At 38.9% G+C, this 22,499-nt stretch overlaps 1 protein-coding gene across 2 annotated transcripts in view; it reads left to right on the plus strand.

Annotated features, from left to right (window-relative positions):
- Nucleotides 1-14,560, plus strand: part of NHS (NHS actin remodeling regulator) — a 1,450,195-nt gene extending 1,435,635 nt beyond the window's left edge. For both annotated transcript variants that reach the window (XM_044073055.1, XM_044073056.1), the window contains one exon: nt 13,164-14,560. In XM_044073055.1, the coding sequence (XP_043928990.1) occupies nt 13,164-13,734 (571 nt within the window). In that variant the 3' untranslated portion in view covers nt 13,735-14,560. The remainder of the gene's footprint in view (nt 1-13,163) is intronic.
- The last annotated feature ends 7,939 nt before the right edge of the window (nt 14,561-22,499 follow it).

The raw sequence follows: 22,499 nt of genomic DNA on the forward strand, positions 1-22,499 counted from the left end.
ACTGATATTTTGGTTGTGGTACATTAACTTTTTGTTCACATCATACAGACTGGCATTTGGTCACAGTGCTGCTTTGCAAGAAAGGTCTGAAATGAGAGCTGGCAGTAGGCTTGCAATGAAGTATTGTGGCATGTCTCTGCACTAGATCAGAGCAGCCATTCCCAGAGAAATCCACTAATACTAGTTGGTCGGCACCCCCTGTATGTCACATCATGGCCATTCAAAAAGGTCCATTCACTCAATATACAGCATCAATGTCACAGTATGGCAGCCAAAGCCCAGAGGTCACTTCATACCAGTACAAGCTATTCTGTACACTCAGATCAGCTGGATCAGCAGAAAGTCTGATTATCCCAATCTATCGCAGTCAGAGTTAGTTCTCATAACTGCTGCCATGTACATATCAGTAGTTAAGACAATCTAAGCTGGCTAAGCACAAGTAGTGTGGCATTAGTCTCCTACAGACACAGTAACAATCTGACTATAATATAGTGTCACCGACTGTCTGAGTCTATATAAACACTGGAAGAGAGCTTACATTTTTTCTTTCTTTTTGCACTTGCAGGGCAAAATCATACTTTTCAGCAAGTTGCAACAATTTGGATCAGGTTCTCTAGTTTCTAAAAAAGCTGTGACAGTTCCTATGTAAAAAAGAAACCATACTGTCATGTCTGTATTGTCAGTATCATTAAATTGTTTTTGTATGTTCCTGCATCTACATTTGTTTAATTCATTTAAGCATTCATTATACATTAAATTTAAAGGCAGCTAATAAAACTAAGTGGATTCTCAGACCCACCTAATGTAGATATCACTATGAACACATGGGATACCTGAACAGGAATAGAAACTTATGTAATAAGTGATATTCAGATTTGTTTAAAAACCACTAGAAAGATGATTTACACTGGAATACTGTCTGCAGAATGCTGTTTTAGCCAAAATATGTGTGCTCATATATTTTTGGGACAGCTTGCAAGATTTTCTGCCAATGTAATGATAGCTGTCACAAAGTGTCAGAAATACCTCAAAAGCTGAGTAACAATCACACCTTTTGTTAATGCCATAAGTTGTTTGCTGCCTTTAATGGCTACATACGGGCACTCATTTATGAAGTAGTACCATTTCCAACTACCACATCTCTATAGCCCATGAGGCCTTTTTGGCTAGCCCATGGTTCATTTGAATTGTGCTTTTTTGATAAAATATAGAACTAAGGTTATGTTACCATTTTTGTAAATGTAGCTCCCACTGTATTTCATTGTTGAAGTAATAGACTGTAGTTTTCCATTACACCACAAGGTGGAGCTCCTTTTCAGGAATATAAAATACAATTTTGAAAGTGAAAGAGGAGACTGGAACACTAGGAAGACTGAAACACATAAGGGCCTTGCAGCATAACTGGATTTTCTTTCCTAGTGCTTTGGGACAGGGAAGTGAAGTAGCAGATTGTGTCTGTCTCTTGCTGAAATCCTGGATGATGGTATTTTGTGGAATCAGGAGAGAAGTCTGAAACTAGTAGCCCCACGCCTATGATTCAGCAAGAAAAGGAGTTCCCTTGGGCCTAATACCGAGAAGCCATAGATGATTACCAGAGTTCTGGTAGGTGATTTTCTACTTTTCTCATCAGAGGAACCACAGCACCTGGTCACTAGGATATTCTTGACAGAGTGGTGAGAGGCTCTGGCCATCATTTTATATTTTTATAAGACTGCCCCCCCCCAAATGCTTTGTGGATTATAAATAACTGGGATCCATATGAGTCCAACTTGGGCCCCATCATGCCGGCAGCAAGACTGTAAATAATCACTAGCCAGTGAACAGGGTATAATAGAATGTTTCATAGTTGGTCTGTTTAGAATTGATCAAGGGGGTAGAGGGTGTTAGTACTGCTGAATGACATTGCATTCTCTCATATTTGTATTGTGGCACTATAAATCTTTATTGTTCAATGATAATGCATTTTGCCATGTTAGTACTGCTGCCTTTAAGAATCTTTACTGCTCAATGACATTGCATTTTCTCATATTTGTATTGTTGCATAATAAATCCTCATTGTTAAATGATGTTGCATTTTGCTCGTGTTAGTACTGCTGCCTTTAAGAATTTTGCTGCTCAATGACATTGCATTTTCTCATATCTGTATTGTTGTATTATGACTCTTTTATGGCTTAATGACATTGCATTTTTTCCCACGTTTGTATTCCTGCATTATAAATCTTTACTGCTCATTGATATCGCCTTCTTTGTGCATGTTTGAATGTCAAAAGACTTTCTTCTGTTGAGTTCTGGGGAAGAGGGTGAATGTATGTTTTTATTGCATGCATATCTCACCTTGCTTTATTGCTAACTGGTGCACTGTTGAAATAATTTGTTTATGGTTGTGCTATTGCCTTTTTAAACTAGATGTGTCACCCAGAATAAAATCTGTCCCTCTTGCCACCTTGGTGTTTTGGGCCTATAGGGGTGTCACCAGAGTCAGGTAGGAAGGAACCCATATCTCTTCAGCTACACCTGCGGATGCACTACATTTGGGGGCTCATCCGGGATTACCTGTACTGCCTTGGACTCCACCCTATTCCCCTGTACATGTGGAAAGCAAATCCAACAGAAACATGAACCCAGAAGCTGTAACTTTACTGCCCATAAATACTATAGGGCCTGAAGTTTTGAATGCTTTGGGAAGTATTGTAGAAAAATGCTTAAAGTCTACACAGCCATTCACTGGGTTTGGCTACCGCAAATTGCGTTTCTTTTCTGGAAAACAGCCCACAACTGAGGGAGAGGAAGATTTTGAATCCTGAATGGATCAGGCTTCACAAGCCTTAGAGGAGTGGGATATCCCAGAATCTCAGAAGAAGCAGATGATAGCTGAAAGTCTAAAGAGATTAGCTACGGATACCATATGCAACCTAAAGATGGGTAAGCAAGATTGGACAGCCAAGGACTATTTAGGAGTACAGCAGGATGTGTTTGGAAGGACTGAGAGGACTGCTGACCTACTGTATCAGTTTGAACACACATACTAAGAAGTTGGTGAGATTACATAAAAGTGATTAGATAAAATGCTCTACCAGATCATCCTAAATAAGGGTGTGGATCCAAAAGTAGCTCACCAAGTATGGATCGGACAAATTTTACAGGCAGCTCAAGCTATGGACCCCATTGTGTGGAAATGAGGATGAGCAATAGGGAAGAGAATCTTAACTTATTCTCAGTTGGTTAAAGAGTTGAGGGAAGAGGAAGCCCTGTTGGAAACCAAATCTCAATGTTCAACAGCAACTAAAACAGTGAGTGAACACCAGCAGGAGCCTATAGCCATGCTCACTACTCAAACAGGAGTCGTGGCCCAGAGTGTTCGCAATGTACAGGTGTCACAGTTGCAGATGCAGGCGTCTTCCCTGACCAACGCCATAGCTCAAGTCACCAAGACAGTTGCAAAATTGCAGAAAGCCATGGTAATTTTAGCTGAAAGGAGGAATAAATCAGTTAGAACCTCCACGAAAGGACTCAGGGAAGAACCGAATCAGCCAATGCTCAGAGTTCCTACTGGATTTTGTTTTCACTGTGGAGATGCAGGGCATATAAAGCAACGGTGTCCTAATGCAGAGAACTTGAAAAGAGTGAACGAGCTGTTATTGGCTAGTGCAATGTAGGGAAACTTCAAAGAGCCTCAGTGAAGGATCCAGCTGAGTCCCCAGTTACAAACAGCTCCATAAAATCTAACATCAAAAGACAGCATCCTGGATCTCCTTTCCATAGTAACCCTTGTAATAGGGGAGAGAAACTACCTACTATGCACACTTCTAGCTCATCTGAGATGAACAACTGAATTGGAAAGCCATCTCAGCCAAAATCTCAGCATCTGAGACTGCAAAGCATTACTAAGCAAGAGTCTTATCCATTAAAATGGCGAGGTCAACCGGTGGCACCTCAACCATATGCTGATTGCCGTACAGCTGAACAACACCGGGAACAGAAACTACCCGAGTGCCTACTGGGACCATCCCCTGTCATGTCAGTAAAAATAGGAGTGTATAGTAAAGCACTGTTGGATACTGGTGCACAAATTGCCATTCTGTACAGAGACTTCTACCAAAAATACTTCAAGCATTTGCCACTTGAAAAGTTAGAAGATTTGGAGATCTGGGGGCTAAGTGACATGAAGTTCCCTTATGATGGTTATGTTTCACTCAAGTTAGAATTTTCCACTTCAGTTGTTTGGTCAACAGAGGTTTGTGAAACACTCGCTGTTGTGTGCCCCAAGCCAAAAGGAAAGGATTCTATTTTAGTGGGGACAAATACTGACCTCGTCAGAAGAATGCTAATGCCTCAGTTGACCCAGGAACACCCAACACTACATCATCTCCAAATACTGACCTCGTCAGAAGAATGCTAATGCCTCAGTTGACCCAGGAACACCCAACACTACATTATCTCCTGAGACCAGTTTTCTGTGTCCTTCAAAGGGAGAAGAATAGTAAAAAAGATGAAACTGGTCATGTGTGGGCCCTGTCTGAGAAACAGCATATAATTCATCCTGGTCAGGTCACCTGCTTGAGAGCCAAAGTGAGGATGTGTGGATAAACAGTTTCCTCTCATCTCATGATGGAAACAGATCCAGAAAGTGACTTGCCACTGTGGCTGGAACTAGTCCCAGAAGTTTGCCCTGCGGACAAGTTTAAGCATCCTTATGACACTTTGCCTGTGGAGTTGAAAAGTAAAGGAAGTGCTCCCATTGTCCTGCATTCACAACTGCATTTAGGAAATGTTTATGCTGCCACTCCCTTACCTGCTTCTGTGTTGACAAGGAATGAGAACAGAGCCAACGAGTTGAAGCTGGAAGATATTGAGATAGGAGGTGGTCTCTTGCCCCCTGAGTGGCTAACCAGAGATAGGAGGAGGTCTCTTGCCCCCTGAATGGCTAACCAGAGTTAAAGAGCTACTAATGAAAAAGAAAAATAGTTTTTCTACTAGTGAACTAGATGTGGGCTGTGCTGCAGAACACTGAATAAGAGTAAAAGAGGGTGTTCAGGGAACGTTCCAGAAGAGAAGCCCCAGGAGACCTGAAGGACTTAAGAAAACATTTGGAAGAACTAAAAGCTGCAGGGATAATTTGAGAGTCAAGAAGTCCATATGCCTCTGTCGTTGTCAGGAAAAAGAATGGGTTGAGTCACATGTGTTGACTATCATACTCTGAATCAGTGAACCATTCCAGACCAGTACACAGCTCCCCTGGATTGAAGATGTTCTAAATTGCCTGGTGGGCAGTAAGTGGTTCAGTGTGCTTGACTTAGAGTGGATACTATCAAATCCCTATGCACCCAGAAGATAAAGAAAAGACTGTTTTCATTGCCCCTTTGGGATTTTTTGACTTTGATCGCTTATCTCAAGGTTTATTAAATGCACCGGCAACTTTCCAGAGAATCATGGAAAGAACAGTTGGAGACATGCATCTCCTGAAAGTCTGTCTACCTGGGTGACATCATTGTCTTTGGGAGGACCCTAGAGGAGCACGAAGAAAGACTGATGAAGGTATTGGACAGGATTGAGAAGGAAGGCCTGAAGTTGGCATTGGACAAATGCAAGTTCTTCCAACCTTCAATGACCTATGTGGGACATGTAGTGTCTGCAAATGGAATATCCACAGATCCCAACAAAGTTGAAGCGTTGACATGTTGGCCCAGACCCAAAACTGTCACAGAGCTGCAATCTTTTCTGGGGTTCTACAGTTACTATAGAAGGTTTGTGGAAGGATTTTCAAAGATAGCAAGACCCCTCAACCATTTGCTCTGAAATGATGAGAAAACAGATAAAACAGATGAAGCAATCCTTGTGAAAAAGCCTAGGGGACCGAGAGGTTCTAAAAAACTCATCGAGAGTCAATGGGCTCCTGAGTGTGAAGAGTCATTTGAACAGCTTAAGTATTGCCTCACACATGCCCCTGTGCTGGCATATGCTGACTCAACAAAGCCATACACTTTACATGTGGATGCTAGCAGGGATGGCTTAGGAGGAGTCCTTTACCAGGAGTATGAAAAGAAGCTGAGACCTGTGGCTTTTATTAGTCGGAGTTTATCCCTCACAGAAAGAAACTACCCAGCACACAAGTTGGAATTCCTTGCCTTAAAGTAGGGAGTAGTGGACAAGCTGCATGACTATCTCTATGGGGCTGAATTTGAAGTGCAGACTGACAACAATCCTCTGACATACATCCAGACCACTGCAAAGCTAGATGCTACTGGCCACAGATGGATGGCAGATCTATGCAACTTTAATTTCAGTTTGAAATACTGCCCAGGACAGGAAAATGGAGATGCTGATGGTTTGTCCAGAAGACCTCAGGGAGATTTACACCCCAACGATGAATGGGTGGAAATTCCAGCGGCAGGGGTGAGAGCTATGTGTCAGATTGCAACCTGTTATCAACACACTGAATGTCGGCCCCAGAAGTTGGGTCTGTCTGCAGCAAGCATACTCCAACCTTATTGTAATCTGGTCACTTTGCAGGCTTCACCGCTACCAGCTTTGAGTAACAGTGACCTCAGGAGAGATCAAAGAGAAGACTCCTTAGGTCAGCTGGTGGTAGCTGCTTTAGAGAAGAAACAAGTTTATATGCTTTGCACGGATATTCATCCTCTGACAAGACTTTTGGCCAAAGAATGGGACCGAATCCAGATACAGAATAGATTAGTGTATAGGAGATCTCCTTCTAGTGCACTCGGCAGTGAAAAATGGCAATTGTTGCTTTCTCAGAAATATAGAGAAGTAGTACTCTGGTCATTGCATGATGAACATGGTCATCTTGGTTATGACAGAACTATGGGTCTGGTACAAGACAGGTTTCCCTGGCCATGCATGAAGCAAGATGTTGAGGATTATTGTCGTACATGTCTTCGTTCCATTAGACAGGTTCTACTGGCCATGCATGAAGCAAGATGTTGAGGATTATTGTCGTACATGTCTTCGTTCCATTAGACAGGTTCTACTGGCCATGCATGAAGCAAGATGTTGAGGATTATTGTTGTACATGTCTTTGTTCCATTAGACAGGTTCTACTGGCCATGCATGAAACAAGATGTTGAGGATTATTGTCGTACATGTCTTCATTGCATTCAGAGAAAGACTTTGCTGACCAGAGCTGCCTCATTGGGTCAAATGGAGAGTAGTGGACCCATGAAACTGGTCTGTACAGATTTTCTGTGCATTGAACCGAATGAAGGCAGGATCAGTAATGTGCTGGTGGTGACAGACCACTATACCAGGTACACTCAAGCATTTCCCACTCGCGATCAGAAAGCTATTACAGTGGCAAAACTACTAGCTGAGAAGTTCTTTGTACACTATGGCCTGCCAAAAAGGATACTCTCTGATCAAGGACTTGATTTTGAGAGCAAGCTTGTCCATGAACTATTCACTCTGTTGGGAGTCCAAGAAAGCCACACCACTCCTTATCATCCTCAAGGGGATCCTCAACCTGATCCTTTCAATAGAACTTTACTAGACATGTTGGAGACACTATCTGCTGAGAAGAGTCAATGGAGTAGATATGTAGCCACAGTGGTGCATGCTTACAACAGTACTAAAAATGATGCTACAGGATTCTCACCTTACTTCCTAATGTTTGGAAGAGAAGCTCATCTTCCTGTTGACGTCACCTTTGGAGTCACAGCTGATGATACACCAGTGCGATCTCATGGCAGTTATGTGGAGAGACTCAAGAAGAACCTCAGACAGGCTTATGAGCTTACTAAAAAATCAGCAGGACAAAGACATCAGTGAAACAAGGCTTACTATGACAAAAAAGTAAAGAAGCATGACTTGCAGCCAGGGGACAGAGTTCTTTTGAGAAATTTGGGACTGCAAGGAAAGCATAAACTAGCTGACTGCTAGGGATCTGAGATTTACATAATTTGTTCTCAGCTACCTAATATCCCTGTCTACCAAGTTTGCCCTGAGGGGAAAGGAGGACCCATTAAAACCTGGCACCGAAACAACTTTAATGCCTTTGGCAAAAATCAGTGAGACTCATGAATCCAGAACCCAGAATGGCTCAGCAGAAGCCTAACTCAAGGAGATCCAGAAGGCTAAGGTGGAGAGGAACTATCCTCTACAATATTCAAGAGCCTATGCTTCCTTCTGCTGAAGGAGAGGAGGACAGTGATGATGACTGGGGTTTCAGTGGGCTTTTTTATGAGGATGTTCAAGACCCTGTGGGCTGTAATCTCAATGTAAATGCACCAGAATTTATTCCTTGTCATTTTGAGCAGTCCAGACCTAACAATAGACTAAGTAATGTTTTTGTGCCTGATACTGATGGAGGCCCTGCTATGCAAACTTCAGAAAATAGTGCTGAGGATAGTCATACCATTATGGAAACTGAAAGTGAAGTTATACAAGAGGAGATCTTAGAAGTAGACAATATGCCTACTGAAGAACTAGACATTGAATGTGATGTGAGTGACAGACCTTCCAAGCAAAATTCCTTAGCTGTCTCTTCTGAACCAAAACTGCAGAGATTGATTCGGCCCCCACAGAGACTTACCTATGACAGTTTGGGACATAGGAACCTGTGACCACAGCTCATCAGAGGGTCTGCGCTCATAATCTCTATGCCTCCTACTCCGGTGGTGACACCCCATCCCAGGTTAAGCATAAGGCTGATTACCCTTTGTGGAATGTACCGTTTGAATGCAAAAATATTGTTCGGTTGATGGTGCATTAGTGTTTGTAAATATTTTCTGCTAATCTACCTTTGACTTGGGGGAACCCAAGATTTTCAAGTGGGGAGAGAGTGTAGCTCCCACTGTATTTCATTGTAGAAGTAATAGACTGTAGTTTTCCTACTAGTGAACTTCGGACAAACCGAAAAGACAAACTTGCAAACAAATGAAAAGACCAGAGTATACAAACATCCACCAATAAGGCAATCAAACTTAGCGCTTTCTTCCACTTTATTTCCGTGAACTTCTTCAGAAAAAGACAATGAGCCCCCTCTTACTCATGTCTTTTAAATGAGACAAATAGGAAATGATGTCACAAATTGACTTTTTTGATATGTGATTGATAATAACCATTTTAAAGATATATAAAGGCTAATAATGCCTTAATAATTAGCTTCATCTTGTTTATACAATGTTTTTAAAAAAACATACCTATAAAAAATTGAATCTAAATCATCTCTTACACTAAAAAGTACTTTGTGAAAGAAGTACTACTTTTTTAGTCATTTTTATACACAAAACAAATCTACTTTGTATAAAAGTTTTCTGTCATCCACTTAAAAAATAGTATAGTAATAATGCTTGTGTTAGAATTCAATACTAGTACAATTATAAAATGCCTATTTATCTAAAATAGTCCCTGTTGTTTACTTTTTAATGTAAATGACATTCTAAATCAAAATTGAGTCTGGTCTAACCTAAACTGATGTTCCTTGTCACCGTTTCTTGCCAAAAAAACTACATGAAGGTGTGAACAGTGCCTATATTACTTCATACTTCAATTTTTGTGGTCTAGACTACAAAAATCGAAGAAATCTCCTGATGTACAATGGCTGACTCTACATCCCCAGTGAGATTTGGACCTTGACTAACTTGCACAACTACACTGGCCAATGTTGAAAACTTATTTATATAACAGAAAACATTTTAGATTGATAGATTCATTCAAACCCGGTGGACAATCTGCTCCTAGTATGTAGTTTTGATTTAGATTGTCATTTACACTAATAAGTAAACAATATGGACTATTTTAGAAAAATAGGTATTTTATAACTGTACTAGTATTGAATTCTAACACAAGTATTATTACTACACTATTTTTTAAGTGGATGACAGAAAACTTTTATACAAAGTAGAGTTGTTTTGTGTATAAAAATGACTAAAAAGTACTTTTTAGTGTAAGAGGTGATTTAGATTTAATTTTTATAGGTATGTTTTTTTTAAAAACATTGTATAAACAAGATGAAGCTAATTATTAAGGCATTATTAGCCTTTATATATCTTTAAAATGGTTATTATCAATCACATATCAAAAAAGTCAATTTGTGACATAATTTCCTATTTGTCTCATTTAAAAGACATGAGTAAGAGGGGGCTCATTGTCTTTTTCTGAAGAAGTTCACGGAAATAAAGTGGAAGAAAGCGCTAAGTTTGATTGCCTTATTGGTGGATGTTTGTATACTCTGGTCTTTTCATTTGTTTGCAAGACTGTAGTTTTCCATTACACCACAAGGTGGAGCTCCTTTTCAGGAATATAAAAGACAATTTCGAAAGTGAAAGAGAAGACTGGAACACTAGCTGAAGGAGGGAAGACTGAAACACGTAGCTGAAGGGAAAAGGGCCTTGCAACTTGACTGGATTATCTTTTCTAGTGCTTTGGGACAGGGAAGTGAAGTAGTAGATTGTGTCTGTCTCATGCTGAAATCCTGGATGATGGTATTTTGTGGAATCAGGAGAGAAGTCTGAAACCAGTAGCTCCACATCTGCTATGATTCAGCAAAAAAAGGAATTCCCTTGGGCCTAATACCGAGAAACCATAGATGGTTACCAGAGTTCTGGTAGGTGACTTTCTACTTTTCTCATCAGAGAAACCACAGCGCTTGGTCATTAAGATATTCTTGATGGAGTGATGAGAGGCTCTGGCCGTCATTTTATATTTTTATAAGATTGTGGTCCCCCCCCCCCACAATTTTTTTGTGGATTACAAATAACTGGGATCCATATGAGCTCCAACTTGGGCCCCATCATGCCTGCAGCAAGACTGTAAATAGTCACTGGCCTTTGAACAGTGTATAAAAGAGTGTTTCATAGCTGGTCTGTTTAGAATTGATCAAGGGGGTAGAGGGTGTTAGTACTGCTGAATGACATTGCATTCTCGCATATTTGTATTGTGGCACTATAAATCTTTATTGTTCAATGATAATGCATTTTGCCATGTAAGTACTGCTGCCTTAAAGAATCTTTGCTGCTCAATGACATTGCATTTTCTCATATTTGTATTGTTGCATTATAAATCCTCATTGTTAAATGACGTTGCATTTTTTGTGTTAGTACTGCTGTCTTCAAGAATTTTGCTGCCCAATGACCTTGCATTTTCACATATATGTATTGTATTATAACTCTCTTATTGCTTAATGACATTGTATTTTGCTCGTGTTAGGACTGCTGCCTTCAAGAATTTTGCTGCTCAATGACATTGCATTTCTCTTATCTGTATTGTTGTATTATAACTCTTTTATTGCTTAATGACAGTGCATTTCTTTCCTGTGTTTATATTGCTGCATTATAAAGCTTTACTGCTCATTGATATTGTCTTCTTTGTGCACACGCTCTAGGGACCTAAACCTTGTCACCACAGAAAACAGGACATGCTGGAGGGATAGATTCCTATCCCAGAGACTTCCCATACTCTGGAACAGGCTACCCATCTATGTCAAGCAAAGTTCTTCATTAGCACTCTTCAAGAAAAATCTTGATGAGTGGATGGGAAATAGGAAATACACCCCGGGGATCACTTCTGTGTCTCTGCTCGACAGTGGCACAGGAAAATAACTTTCTTGGGTGGCGTAAGCCAGGGAACCTTGTTGGCTAGGCTTACGTAGGCTCTTGGGCCGATAGCCTAGTACCTACCTATGAACCTATGTTTGATTGTCAAGACTTTCTTCTGAGTTCTGGGGAAGAGGTGAATGTATGTTTTTATTGCATGCATATCTCACCTTGATTTATTGCTAACTGGTGCACTGTTGAAATAATTTGTTTATGGTTGTGCTATTGCCTTTTTAAACTAGATGTGTCACCTAGAATAAAATCTGTCCCTCTTGCCACCTTGGTGTGTTGGGCCTATAGGAGTGTCACGAGAGTCAGGTAGGAAGGAACCCATATAATTCAGCTACACCTGCGGGTGCGCTATATAAATAAATGTGTGAGTTTGTCATATAGGCTCATATTGCCTTTAAAACTGTTCCAAAGGTTTACTACACTGTTTTGATCATAAGAGAGTCCAATCAGCATTCTAAAGCCATTGATTGTGAGTAGCCCTGAGAGCATTTGTGTTGATCAGTACTAGAATCAGAAAAAGAATGTGCTGAAACAGAGAGCTGTGCTCCTGTTGAAACCTCTTAAAAGTATTTTCAATAACCTCTTCTTTGTATTCACTTGCCTAAAAACATTCTTTTAAGTGTAACTAGTTATTTCGTAAACTGTACATTACTGGAAGCTAGCCTTGACACCATAATAACTTGTCTTCTTATCACAATCCTCTTAATGAAAAAATGATGGCCACTTTATGTATGTAAATAAGTATTTCTGAATGCTGTTTATTTTGTGTATTATAGAACTCACACTGTTGTCGCTGTAATTTTTAGTGATTTGCATGTATAGAAATGCTATACTGTTATCCTACTGCTCTTGTTAACATTATTCTCTTGTTCCTGCTTCTGGGTGAGTGAGGTTACTAAAGAAACAACACCGTTTTGATGATGAACAGTGGCATGCCTTTCTACCCCACACTCCCCTAGTGTTCAGTGCTGCTCTAGCATTGACTATATCTATACAGCTATTATAAGCACACACACACTCACAGAGACACCTCTCTGTCTGTCCCCCTCTCTCTTTTACTAAAGATATATATCTATATAAAATTCCACTTGAAAGTGCAAGATCATACAACAGCAGGAATTACACTTTTGACTTTTCTCCACTGTAGTGCAATCGTGGAGTTGGTATATTTAATGAACAGGGGTTGTGGAGAGTGCAGGGAAGTTTGTCCTCATGCAAAATACATTGTTGTCTATTTTCTGTTCCTTTGATGTTCCTGGTCTTTAGTATTGTGAAGTTTACAGTATGTGGACTTGATCTTGCCAAAAATATCAAAATGGCAAACTAAAATCAATAACCCTTTCTTTAAAGAACTTAATAGAGAGATGTTTGATATACTTCATATATGGACTTAAGAATATAAAATAATGAGCCTCACACCTATGCCACTCATCCTATTCTTTTATCAGCTATAAACATGTAAACATTTTATCACCCACCCACATCATGTGGATGTATGACTCTTATTGGCTAATTAAGCAACTGGAACAACATCCGGTCAAAAAAAATTTTTTGTATGGTATCAGCACAAAAAATAATTCACACTATTTTTTTCTATTACAGATCAAAAAGGAAAGTTCTTGGCAAGAAAGATTCTGGCGAAATGATGATGAGAAACAGATTGAGGGCTTTATCTGGTAATAATGCTGCAACTCCACCAAGCTCTCACAGACAGCCTGTACCTATTTATAGGAATGTTAAAAAGTCTAGCACGTCCAGTGAGGAGTTCAAATTGTTACTCCTCAAAAAAGGCAGCAGATCAGATTCTAGCTATAGAATGTCTGCCACTCAAATACTGAAGAGCCCTGTCACACCAAAATCCCCTGGTGAATTTAATGCTGATTCCCCAAAGACTTCTGATGATTCTCTTCCATCACCTGGTTTATCTGACATGCCATCCCCACTTTCACCATCTTCACCAAGAGTAAATACTGAAGGATTTTCGCCGAAGAGCTTTTCATTGTCATCATCTTCTAGAATTGGTCGCTCCAGGGTACCACCTGCAGCCAACAGCAGTCGTTACAGTGTACGCAACAGACTTTACAGTACACCAATGCAGGCAATATCTGAAGGGGAAACTGAAAACTCTGATGGCAGCCCTCATGATGACAGGTCTTCTCAAAGTTCAACGTAGCTTTGTATAAGCTATAAAACAATTATTCTTAAAGGCCTTTAAAGGTTTTGGACTACCTGGGTATTTGCTTTATAAGCTAAGCAAAATACATGTAGAGCTTAGTTTTTACTAAGCTTTTGCACCACAGCAAAGTTTGCACTTTTTAAATGAGGAAAGTAGCTAATGTTTTCAGGATAACTACAGATCTGTGGCAGTAGTGGATGGTTTTGCAGCAGAGCAGATGACAGTTCAGGTGACAGGGCAGTCAAAGAGTACATACGTAATGCAGCAGAAGTAACAGTATTCCTTAAAATACCTGCAGCAGGAACAAGGGACTAGTAAGGAAGGTGTATAAACCAGTCTAGCTGGGGTAATGAGAGGAATGTAACAGCAAAAAGGGAAACATGTTCGGGTTGGAGTTGCACCATCTTTGAAAATACAGAAAACAGAAGGAGTACAGCATAGTGTAGCTGGTTACATTCCATTACTATAGATAAGTACATACCTCTGTGTGTGTAAGTATGTGCACGTGGGGGGAGGAGGTTATCACATGATTACATATGAGTACAACTAATATGCATTTCAATGAGACTCGTTTCCTAGAAACAAACACATCAAATTCAAAATATCATAAAATTAAAAAAAAGTTTTTTTTTTCTTTTTGTAAGAGATAAACCCCTCCATACATCCTAACTGCTGTATCTCTAAATATACCCTTTTCTTTATTCCCACTGTTTTGCAGTTTCCCTTCATCACAAAGCACTGAAATGGGAATCGGCAAAAAATATTTGATTACTATCTTGCATCTTGTTGAACTATAACTTAATCAACTGTAAGGTTTCCATACACACACTGATATATATATATATATATATATATATATATATATATATATATATATATATTCAACTGTAAGGTTTCCATACACACACGCGCATATATATATATATATATATATATATATATATATATATATATATATATATATACATACATACATACATATCTATATATATGTATATATATAGGTTCATAGGTTGGTACTAGGCTATCAGCCCTAGGGCCTATACAAGCCTAGCCATAACAATTCCCTGGCTATTTCTTTCCACATTATTTAATTTCCTGGACCCCTGTCTAGCAGGGCGACTGACGTGATCCCTAGGGTGAATTTCCTTTCTCCCATCCAATTGTCAAGGTTCCTCTTGAAGAAGTCCAAAGAGGCACTCTGCTTGACATGTATGGGCAATCTATTCCAGAGTCTGGGGAGTCTCTGGGTCAGGAACCTATCCCTCCAGCATGTTTTGTTTATTGTGATGACAAGGTTTAGATCCCTGGAGCGTGTAGCTCTGAGGGATTGGGATTTCTTTAAGTGTAGCATGTCCAACAGCTCTGGGTTTGACATGGCCTTGTATGTTAAGCAGAGATCGCCTCTGAGTAGGCGATATCACGACAGAGTATAGCTGGAGTTTTTAAGGCGGTCAGTGTAGGGCATCTGCTTTAGGCCTGTGATTCTTTTAGTGAGGTATTTCTGAGGCCTTTCCAGTTGTTGCAGATGTCTTGAGAGGTACATACCAAATGGGGTTGTATTCTATAATGGGTCTAATGAGGGATGAGTACAGTGGGACAATGACCTCCTTTTTCTGGATGAAAAGCCCTTCGTGATGAGGTGTGCCACATAGAAGGATTTCCTGACTGTTGTGGCGATGTGGTTATCGAAGGTGAGACCACTGTCCACCTGTGTCCCTAAGTCTCTTATCACACTTTCTGTGTTTAGTGTACTGCCACCTATATGGTAATTCATGGATACATGTTTTTCCCAAAGGGGATAACAATACATTTCTTGGCATTGAGCTTGAGCCCATGGCTCTGGCACCAAGCATCTGTTTCTGTAAGGCCCTTTTGTAGAGTATCCACATCATTTGGGGATTCAATAATGGCTCCCAGTTTGCAGTCATGTGCAAACTTTGTTAGCCAGAGTCCCTTAGTGTTGACCTGTACTTCAGAGAAGTAGATGCCAAACAAGAGCGGCCCCAGGACTGAACCCTGAGGTACTCCACTTGTCACTTGTCTGGAGCTGGATTTGGAGTCGGCTACTTTTACAGTGTGGGTTCTATCAGTAAGCCATTTAGCAACCCATTGGGGTTATATATATGGGTCCTCTTCAGTCGATCGAACATTTATAAGTTTGAACCACATATGGCTGATGGCCGAGACCATATGTTCGAATTTGTAAAAGTTCGATCGGACTGAATGGAGTTCTCCATACAGAGAGGAAAGGGAAGATTTCACATTTCCACAATGTACTGTGACCTCGGACTTGGTATATTTAAGTAAGAGGGATGTAGGGGTGTGGGGGGGGCATAGCCCCCCTGCTATAGACATTTAGTTTTGTGGTTTTTTTGTTTTGTGTGTTTTTACTTCAGTGTTCGAACTTACAAGTTCGAACATATGGTCTTGGCCATATGTGGTTCGAACTTGTAAAAGTTCAATCTACTGAAGTAGATTCATGTATATATATATATATATATATATATATATATATATATATATATATATATATTTTTTTTTTTTTCAACTGTAAGGTTTCCATACATGCGCACACACACATATATATGCATGTGTGTGTGTGTATATGTGTAGGTGTGTGTGTGTATATATATATATATATATATATATATATATATATATATATATATATATATATATATATATATATATATATATATATATATATATATATATATATATATATATATATATATATCTGTATGTATACACGCAGACACATATATATAGTGGCCGTGGTCGTGCAGCAGTTAGCATTGTCACCTCAAAGCAAGAGGTTCTCCAGTTCAATTTTTGGCTGGAGTGCCTTCTTTGCGGAGTCTGCATGTCCTCCCCGGGGTTGAGTGAACATTAAGACATGCAGGTAGGTGCGTGCATGTGTGGGTGTTACTTCTTTGAAGGTTGGGTGCCGGGCTGGCAACTCGACACAGTAAAAATCCACTGCCAATCATTAGCGGACCGGAGATCCGCTGTGGTGACCCCTAACCAGGAAAAGCCAAAATACTTTTTTATATATTTGCATACTAGTAGGAGAAGCATATAATGAGGAAATATAATAGAAATGGTAAACATGTACCAGTTCTTGGGGTGTATGTGTGTGTGTGTGTGTGTGTGTGTGTGTGTGTGTGTGTGTGTGTGTGTGTGTGTGTGTGTGTGTCCATCACAAGAAAATTAAATACAGAACATTATACCAGCCACCACTCATCACTATTGCCACTTAGTCCAGATACTTATTTTTCCTGTTCATTTGTAATTTTTGTTATGAGCTTACAGAATGTATCTTTGATTAGCTTCTGTAGTACGGTTGGGCAAAATTAAAGTTCCTATAGTTGAAAATTGACTCTGTTCCTCAAAATATTTCTAATTGAATAATTCTTGTATGAAAGTGAAAAATCAAAACAGCATTTTTAAGTGAAAATGCTTTAATGCATGCAAAAAAGTCACATCAACTGATTAGTGCATAAAACAATTATTTTGCAATATTTTTCATGGACAGTAAGCTTTCTAGAAGTGTCATTCAGATCTTGACTTTACAAAAATACATAAATGTTCATGGTTTTCATGAAATACCTTTAGACAGTACAACAGAAATCACACTGTCAGAGAAGTATACATAAAATTAATTTCTACAAATGTAAACTGCTATTCATAAAGTAAAGTAGTATTCATAGACCAGAGGCAGAGATCCCTGTGTCCCTCAAGTAAATGTACCAACTCAAAGTTGGCTGCACTTCATAGAAACTCTAATTTTTATAGGTTCATAGGTTCATAGGTAGGTACTAGGCTATCGGCCCAAGGGCCTATGCAAGCCTAGCCAACAAGGTTCCCTGGCTTACGCCACCCAAGAAAGTTATTTTCCTGTGCCACTGACGAGCAGAGATACAGAAGTGGTCCCCGGGGTGTATTTCCTATTTCCCATCCACTCATCAAGATTTTTCTTGAAGAGTGCTAGTGAAGAACTTTGCTTGACATAGATGGGTAGCCTGTTCCAGAGTATGGAAAGTCTCTGGGATAGGAATCTATCCCTCCAGCATGTCCTGTTTATTGTGGTGACAAGGTTTAGGTCCCTAGAGCGTGTAGCTCAGAGGGATTGGGATTTCTTTAGGTGTAGCATGCCCAACAGCTCTGGGTTTGACATAGCTTTATATGTTAGGCAGAGATCACCTCTGAGTAGGCGATATGCTACGGAGTAAAGCCGGAGTTTTTTGAGGCGGTCAGTGTAGTGCATTTTTTGAGTCCAGTAATCCTCTTTGTGAGGTACTTCTGTGGCCTTTCCAGCTGCTGCAGATGTCTTGTGAGGTACATTCCAAAAGGGGCGTTGTACTCTATAATGGGTCTAATGAGTGATGAGTAGAGGGTAACAGAGCGTCTATTTACATTCAATGAAATTGGTCTGGTTTTGTGGCATTTCTCTGATACCAGTATGTGATGCAGCCTGATTTCAGAGAAGGCTGTTTAAAAATGTGGTGCACAGAAGCTTGTTTTTATGGACTGCAACAGTTACAGGCAACATTTTATCTCTCGCCCCTCCCCCCGGCCTTCTTGTTGAAAGCATTCTGCATTCACAACAAAGTTATGCCTTACAAATTGGCCGTGTCAGTTCATTCTATAGTACACTGTGGAGCGACAGCTAGAATAGAGTCTTCTCAGTCAGGCTTGTGAATAACAGTTTTAATTTTTCTGTGAGTACCCTGAAAGTCTCTGAACACAAGGTGGGCATTCTTTTCATCCATATAAAATAAAACAATGCAAGCTTTTCCAGTGGTGCAAACACTGTGAGACCTAGCCTACATATCTGTAAACATATCTCGTTGAAATACGGAAGTCACTCACTTCTAAAGCAACAGTGTAAGCCCCTTTAGTTGCAGGCATGCCTACTGAAGGTGTTGGCATACCTGTCCCCAGTTTTCTTGTCTTTGTTCATTAAACTTAATGTACTAGCCTTTGACAGGTATACTCTTCAGTTCTTATGCCAAATAATGTCGCTGTGTCCTGTTCTCCAGAAACAGAAAATCCATAGCATTTCAGTGACTACACATGAAACAGTTGTTTTGTGCTAGAAGTAATTATGGCTCCTGATACTACTTGAGATATGTCTGAAAGCCACTACAGTAAAACAAAGCGGTAATTTCTGCTAGTTTGACATTACACTGTTGCTTTAAACGATTTAACTAGCATGCTTTTGTTTCCACAACAGTAGCACTAAAACATAACATGTCTCTGATGTTTATGTGTCCACTTCTTTATTTAGCAAAGTGTATTACTACTGGTACTTGGATGTTTGGGAGCTGCCTTGTATTCATCAGTTGAGAAGAGAGCAGTGAACAAACCAGTACTTATTTGTTCTTGGTAAAAGAAAATGTATTGTAGTGCTTCCGTATGGAAAAAATATTAACATTCATGGGTTGATATTTTTCTACTTTCAGATGAAATTCTATGAAACCTAGATAGAGTGGGTTTACAAACATATGTAAATAACATATTTTTGATAACATTTGTAAATAGAAGTCTGTGGCTGTACAATAAAGTATACCGCACCATGCCAAGTTTTATGTTTGCTTACGAAAATAAAGACACTAACTGTTTTTCTTTTCTCTATTTGTATTCTGTGAATACTGTTTTTTTATTTATATATATATTTTTTTGTATCATATCAGCAGGGGTGTGGGAAGGCTACTGTCTGGTATAGACATCAAGCTATGTATGCTCTTGACTGATTGTGTAACAGGAATCTAAGACGGTCAAGAATCAGAAGTAAAACTTCAGCAAAGAGGAACAGGTTTCCATACCCCTGCTGTATTATTGTGACATAAATGCTAATAATTAGTTTTAATTTGTTTATTCCAAACTATGCTAAATACTTATTGTGAGTGGGTGGGAATTAACTAAGCTTTGTCTGGTTATCTTTAAAATGGCCTGCAAGAAAACATGTATTTGTTTAAAATAAAGCAAATGCTTACAGCAGTCTTATTGGTTGGGGATCAATGCATCAAGCCAGTAGGAGTGCCACTTCCTGAATGACACTGTGAAACTTTCATTAGTAGTGTAGACTATGGGCCTTGATTTATATGACATACTGGATGCATATGACTTATTTGGATGTTTCTGTGTCCAGTGGTTATTGTTGTGTCTAGTATCTACTCAGATAAGAGGCTGTTTACAGGACTTCCTCAGATTCAAGTTAATTAAACATTGTTTCTGGCAGCACATATCCAATAACATATAACTACCACATGGTAATTAACAACAGGCTTGCCCTTAAAAGAATAGGTCCTTATTGAACTGCACTGGTGGACTTAGTAGGGCATAGTTTCACCTACCGCCTGTCTACTGATGTCTCTTTGCATTCAGGCACACAAAGCTGATAATGCTTTGCAGAAAAGTGCTTTTTATGCAAAACAGAGAAAAGACTTTCATTCCTGACCACATTTTTCAGGGTTTTTCTGCTTTTCTGTTTGCAACGAGTGAACAGACAATATGTTTTTTGTCCTGTGGAAATCATATTGCCCTTATAAACAGCACTTAAAAGTCAAGGCCAGAGATACATTATTACAATTGTCTCACCATTTTCTAGCCACATATTGCTGTGTAAATATGAAGATTCTAGGGGAAAAAACTGCAGGGACTAAGGCATAAACTAACACTTTAAAACATGACTTGAGTTTTCCAATTCCAATAGAAGTACTGAAAATAATTAGCTAGCATCTTTTGTCATTGTTGTCAGGCATATTTTTTTATAAATAAATTTTAGTAAAAATAGTTTGGGGTTCTCTATTTAAGGAAGTGAAACACGACAATCATCAGTAGAATATAGTATGTTTCTGATGTAGGGGGAGGTTTAGAGCAGGGAGTAGGAGACAGGAAGAGAAATGGCGCAGTACATGCAGAAGAAGCAACTTAATAATGTGACCTCTTGATACTTAAAGGAAAGAATTATTAATGATGCAATGGAAGCTGAGCAGAAAGTGATAACAAAATTGAGAAATATTTAGTTGTTGGCATTAAAGAATGTGTGTTGAATGGGAAATAATGAAAATACAGTAATCCCAGTGAATTACATGAGACGTTTTTGCAGTGAATTACATGAGAAGTTAGTACAAGTGGGTTGAATCCGGCTATGCATTTAGTAAATGAATTAAGCTATTTCAGGTGTCCACTAAGGGGTAGTTGGTTATTGCATTGCAGTTTCTGCCATACTGACATACAATGCAAAGTTTAAAAAATGCTTACCAGTCTTCATAGAAAGCAGTGCCATTTTACAGACTGTTTTGATAATAAGCTGTGTCAGTATTATTTGTTTAATTCTGCTGAAATTTCATGGATCTTCCTAATTACTTTAAGAAGTATATCAGTACAGGCCTTACTTAGACATCACTGCACATTTATACTTCCTCATAGTTCACTTAAAACTGAACTATCGAAAAATAATAACCACACCATAACTTTTCTATAAAGCATTAAAGTTAGCATTTATTTTAATCTCAGTACCTGTTTTACAGTAGAGAGTTATGGCCATACTGTCTGAACCAGCAAACCTTCACTTGCTGTACTGCATACACCGCCTCTTGCTATTAGTAAACATTTGGAATTAATTTACAATTAGTTAACGTAACAAACTGATATCATTTGACGTATGTCCTATAGTTTTAAATCAGATTAACAAAAATAAATCTATGAAACCAAGTAGAAAGCATTTGGTAAAAAAAATCAAGCTTTTGCAGCATGAAATGAAGATAAAATAAAAAAGATATGTATAATGTTCATGATTTCCTTTACAATTCAGGAGCTTTGGTGAAATACAGCTGATCCTACAAACTGAATGATCGGAAGTCTGTGGGAAAAGCAAATGAGTCTTTTAGCAACAAAACTATAGTATGACTATAGCATGCAGTGACAACAGAAGTAAGAGAACCAATGTCCAAACATGTACAGATGTTTTTTTAATGGATGGTCACAGACAAAATACAATCACAGGTATCAAAATCCAGAGGTTAATGCAGACAAATGCTGTTCTAATCTATTTATAATGAAACAACGGGGAGGGATATCCTGTCCATCTGTAAATCTGGCAAGCACATCTTTAAGACTGTAAATTCTAAATGTGATCAAGATTGTAGCCTCTTAAGGCCACAAATTAAAAAGGTAAACACATATGGGGAGCTTAGTGTAATTTCCATATACAAAGCTTATATGTTTTATTTCTATAGTAGTCCTTATTTTTCTATATCTAAAAATAGAGACAAAAGGAAAATGTTGCATTCATATGCAGTTTGCAGTATACGAACAATACATACTACATTTATAGTATATAAGATGCTGCATGCATATTTATTTTTTATTTTTTTGCTGGCTTGTATACACGTGTAGCAATGCCGTTCCATACATTTCTATATTTAAATATGAAAATCTGGGGCTAATTTTCAATTAGATTCAGGACATGACTGTGCAAATAAAATATTAAGAAAATTGCCCTCAACCCTATATATTGTGTTAAATACTTTAAATGCAGGTGTTGATCTTTATTCTTTTAAAATTCAGCCCCACCCCTATAAATATGGGTATCACAACACTGCCATCTTGAAACAGGGTACACAGATGATCACAAAGTTCATTCAGATAACCATTCCTAAACAGTAAACTGTTGTTTGCACTGATGTTTTGGCATGATGTTTGAAGTTATGCAGCTATTTCTGTGTGTAAAACAAATGAAATAACATTTA

This window comes from Protopterus annectens, chromosome 5.part1 (assembly GCF_019279795.1).
Source record: "Protopterus annectens isolate FY-2018-M chromosome 5.part1, PAN1.0, whole genome shotgun sequence".
Lineage (NCBI taxonomy): Eukaryota > Metazoa > Chordata > Ceratodontiformes > Protopteridae > Protopterus > Protopterus annectens.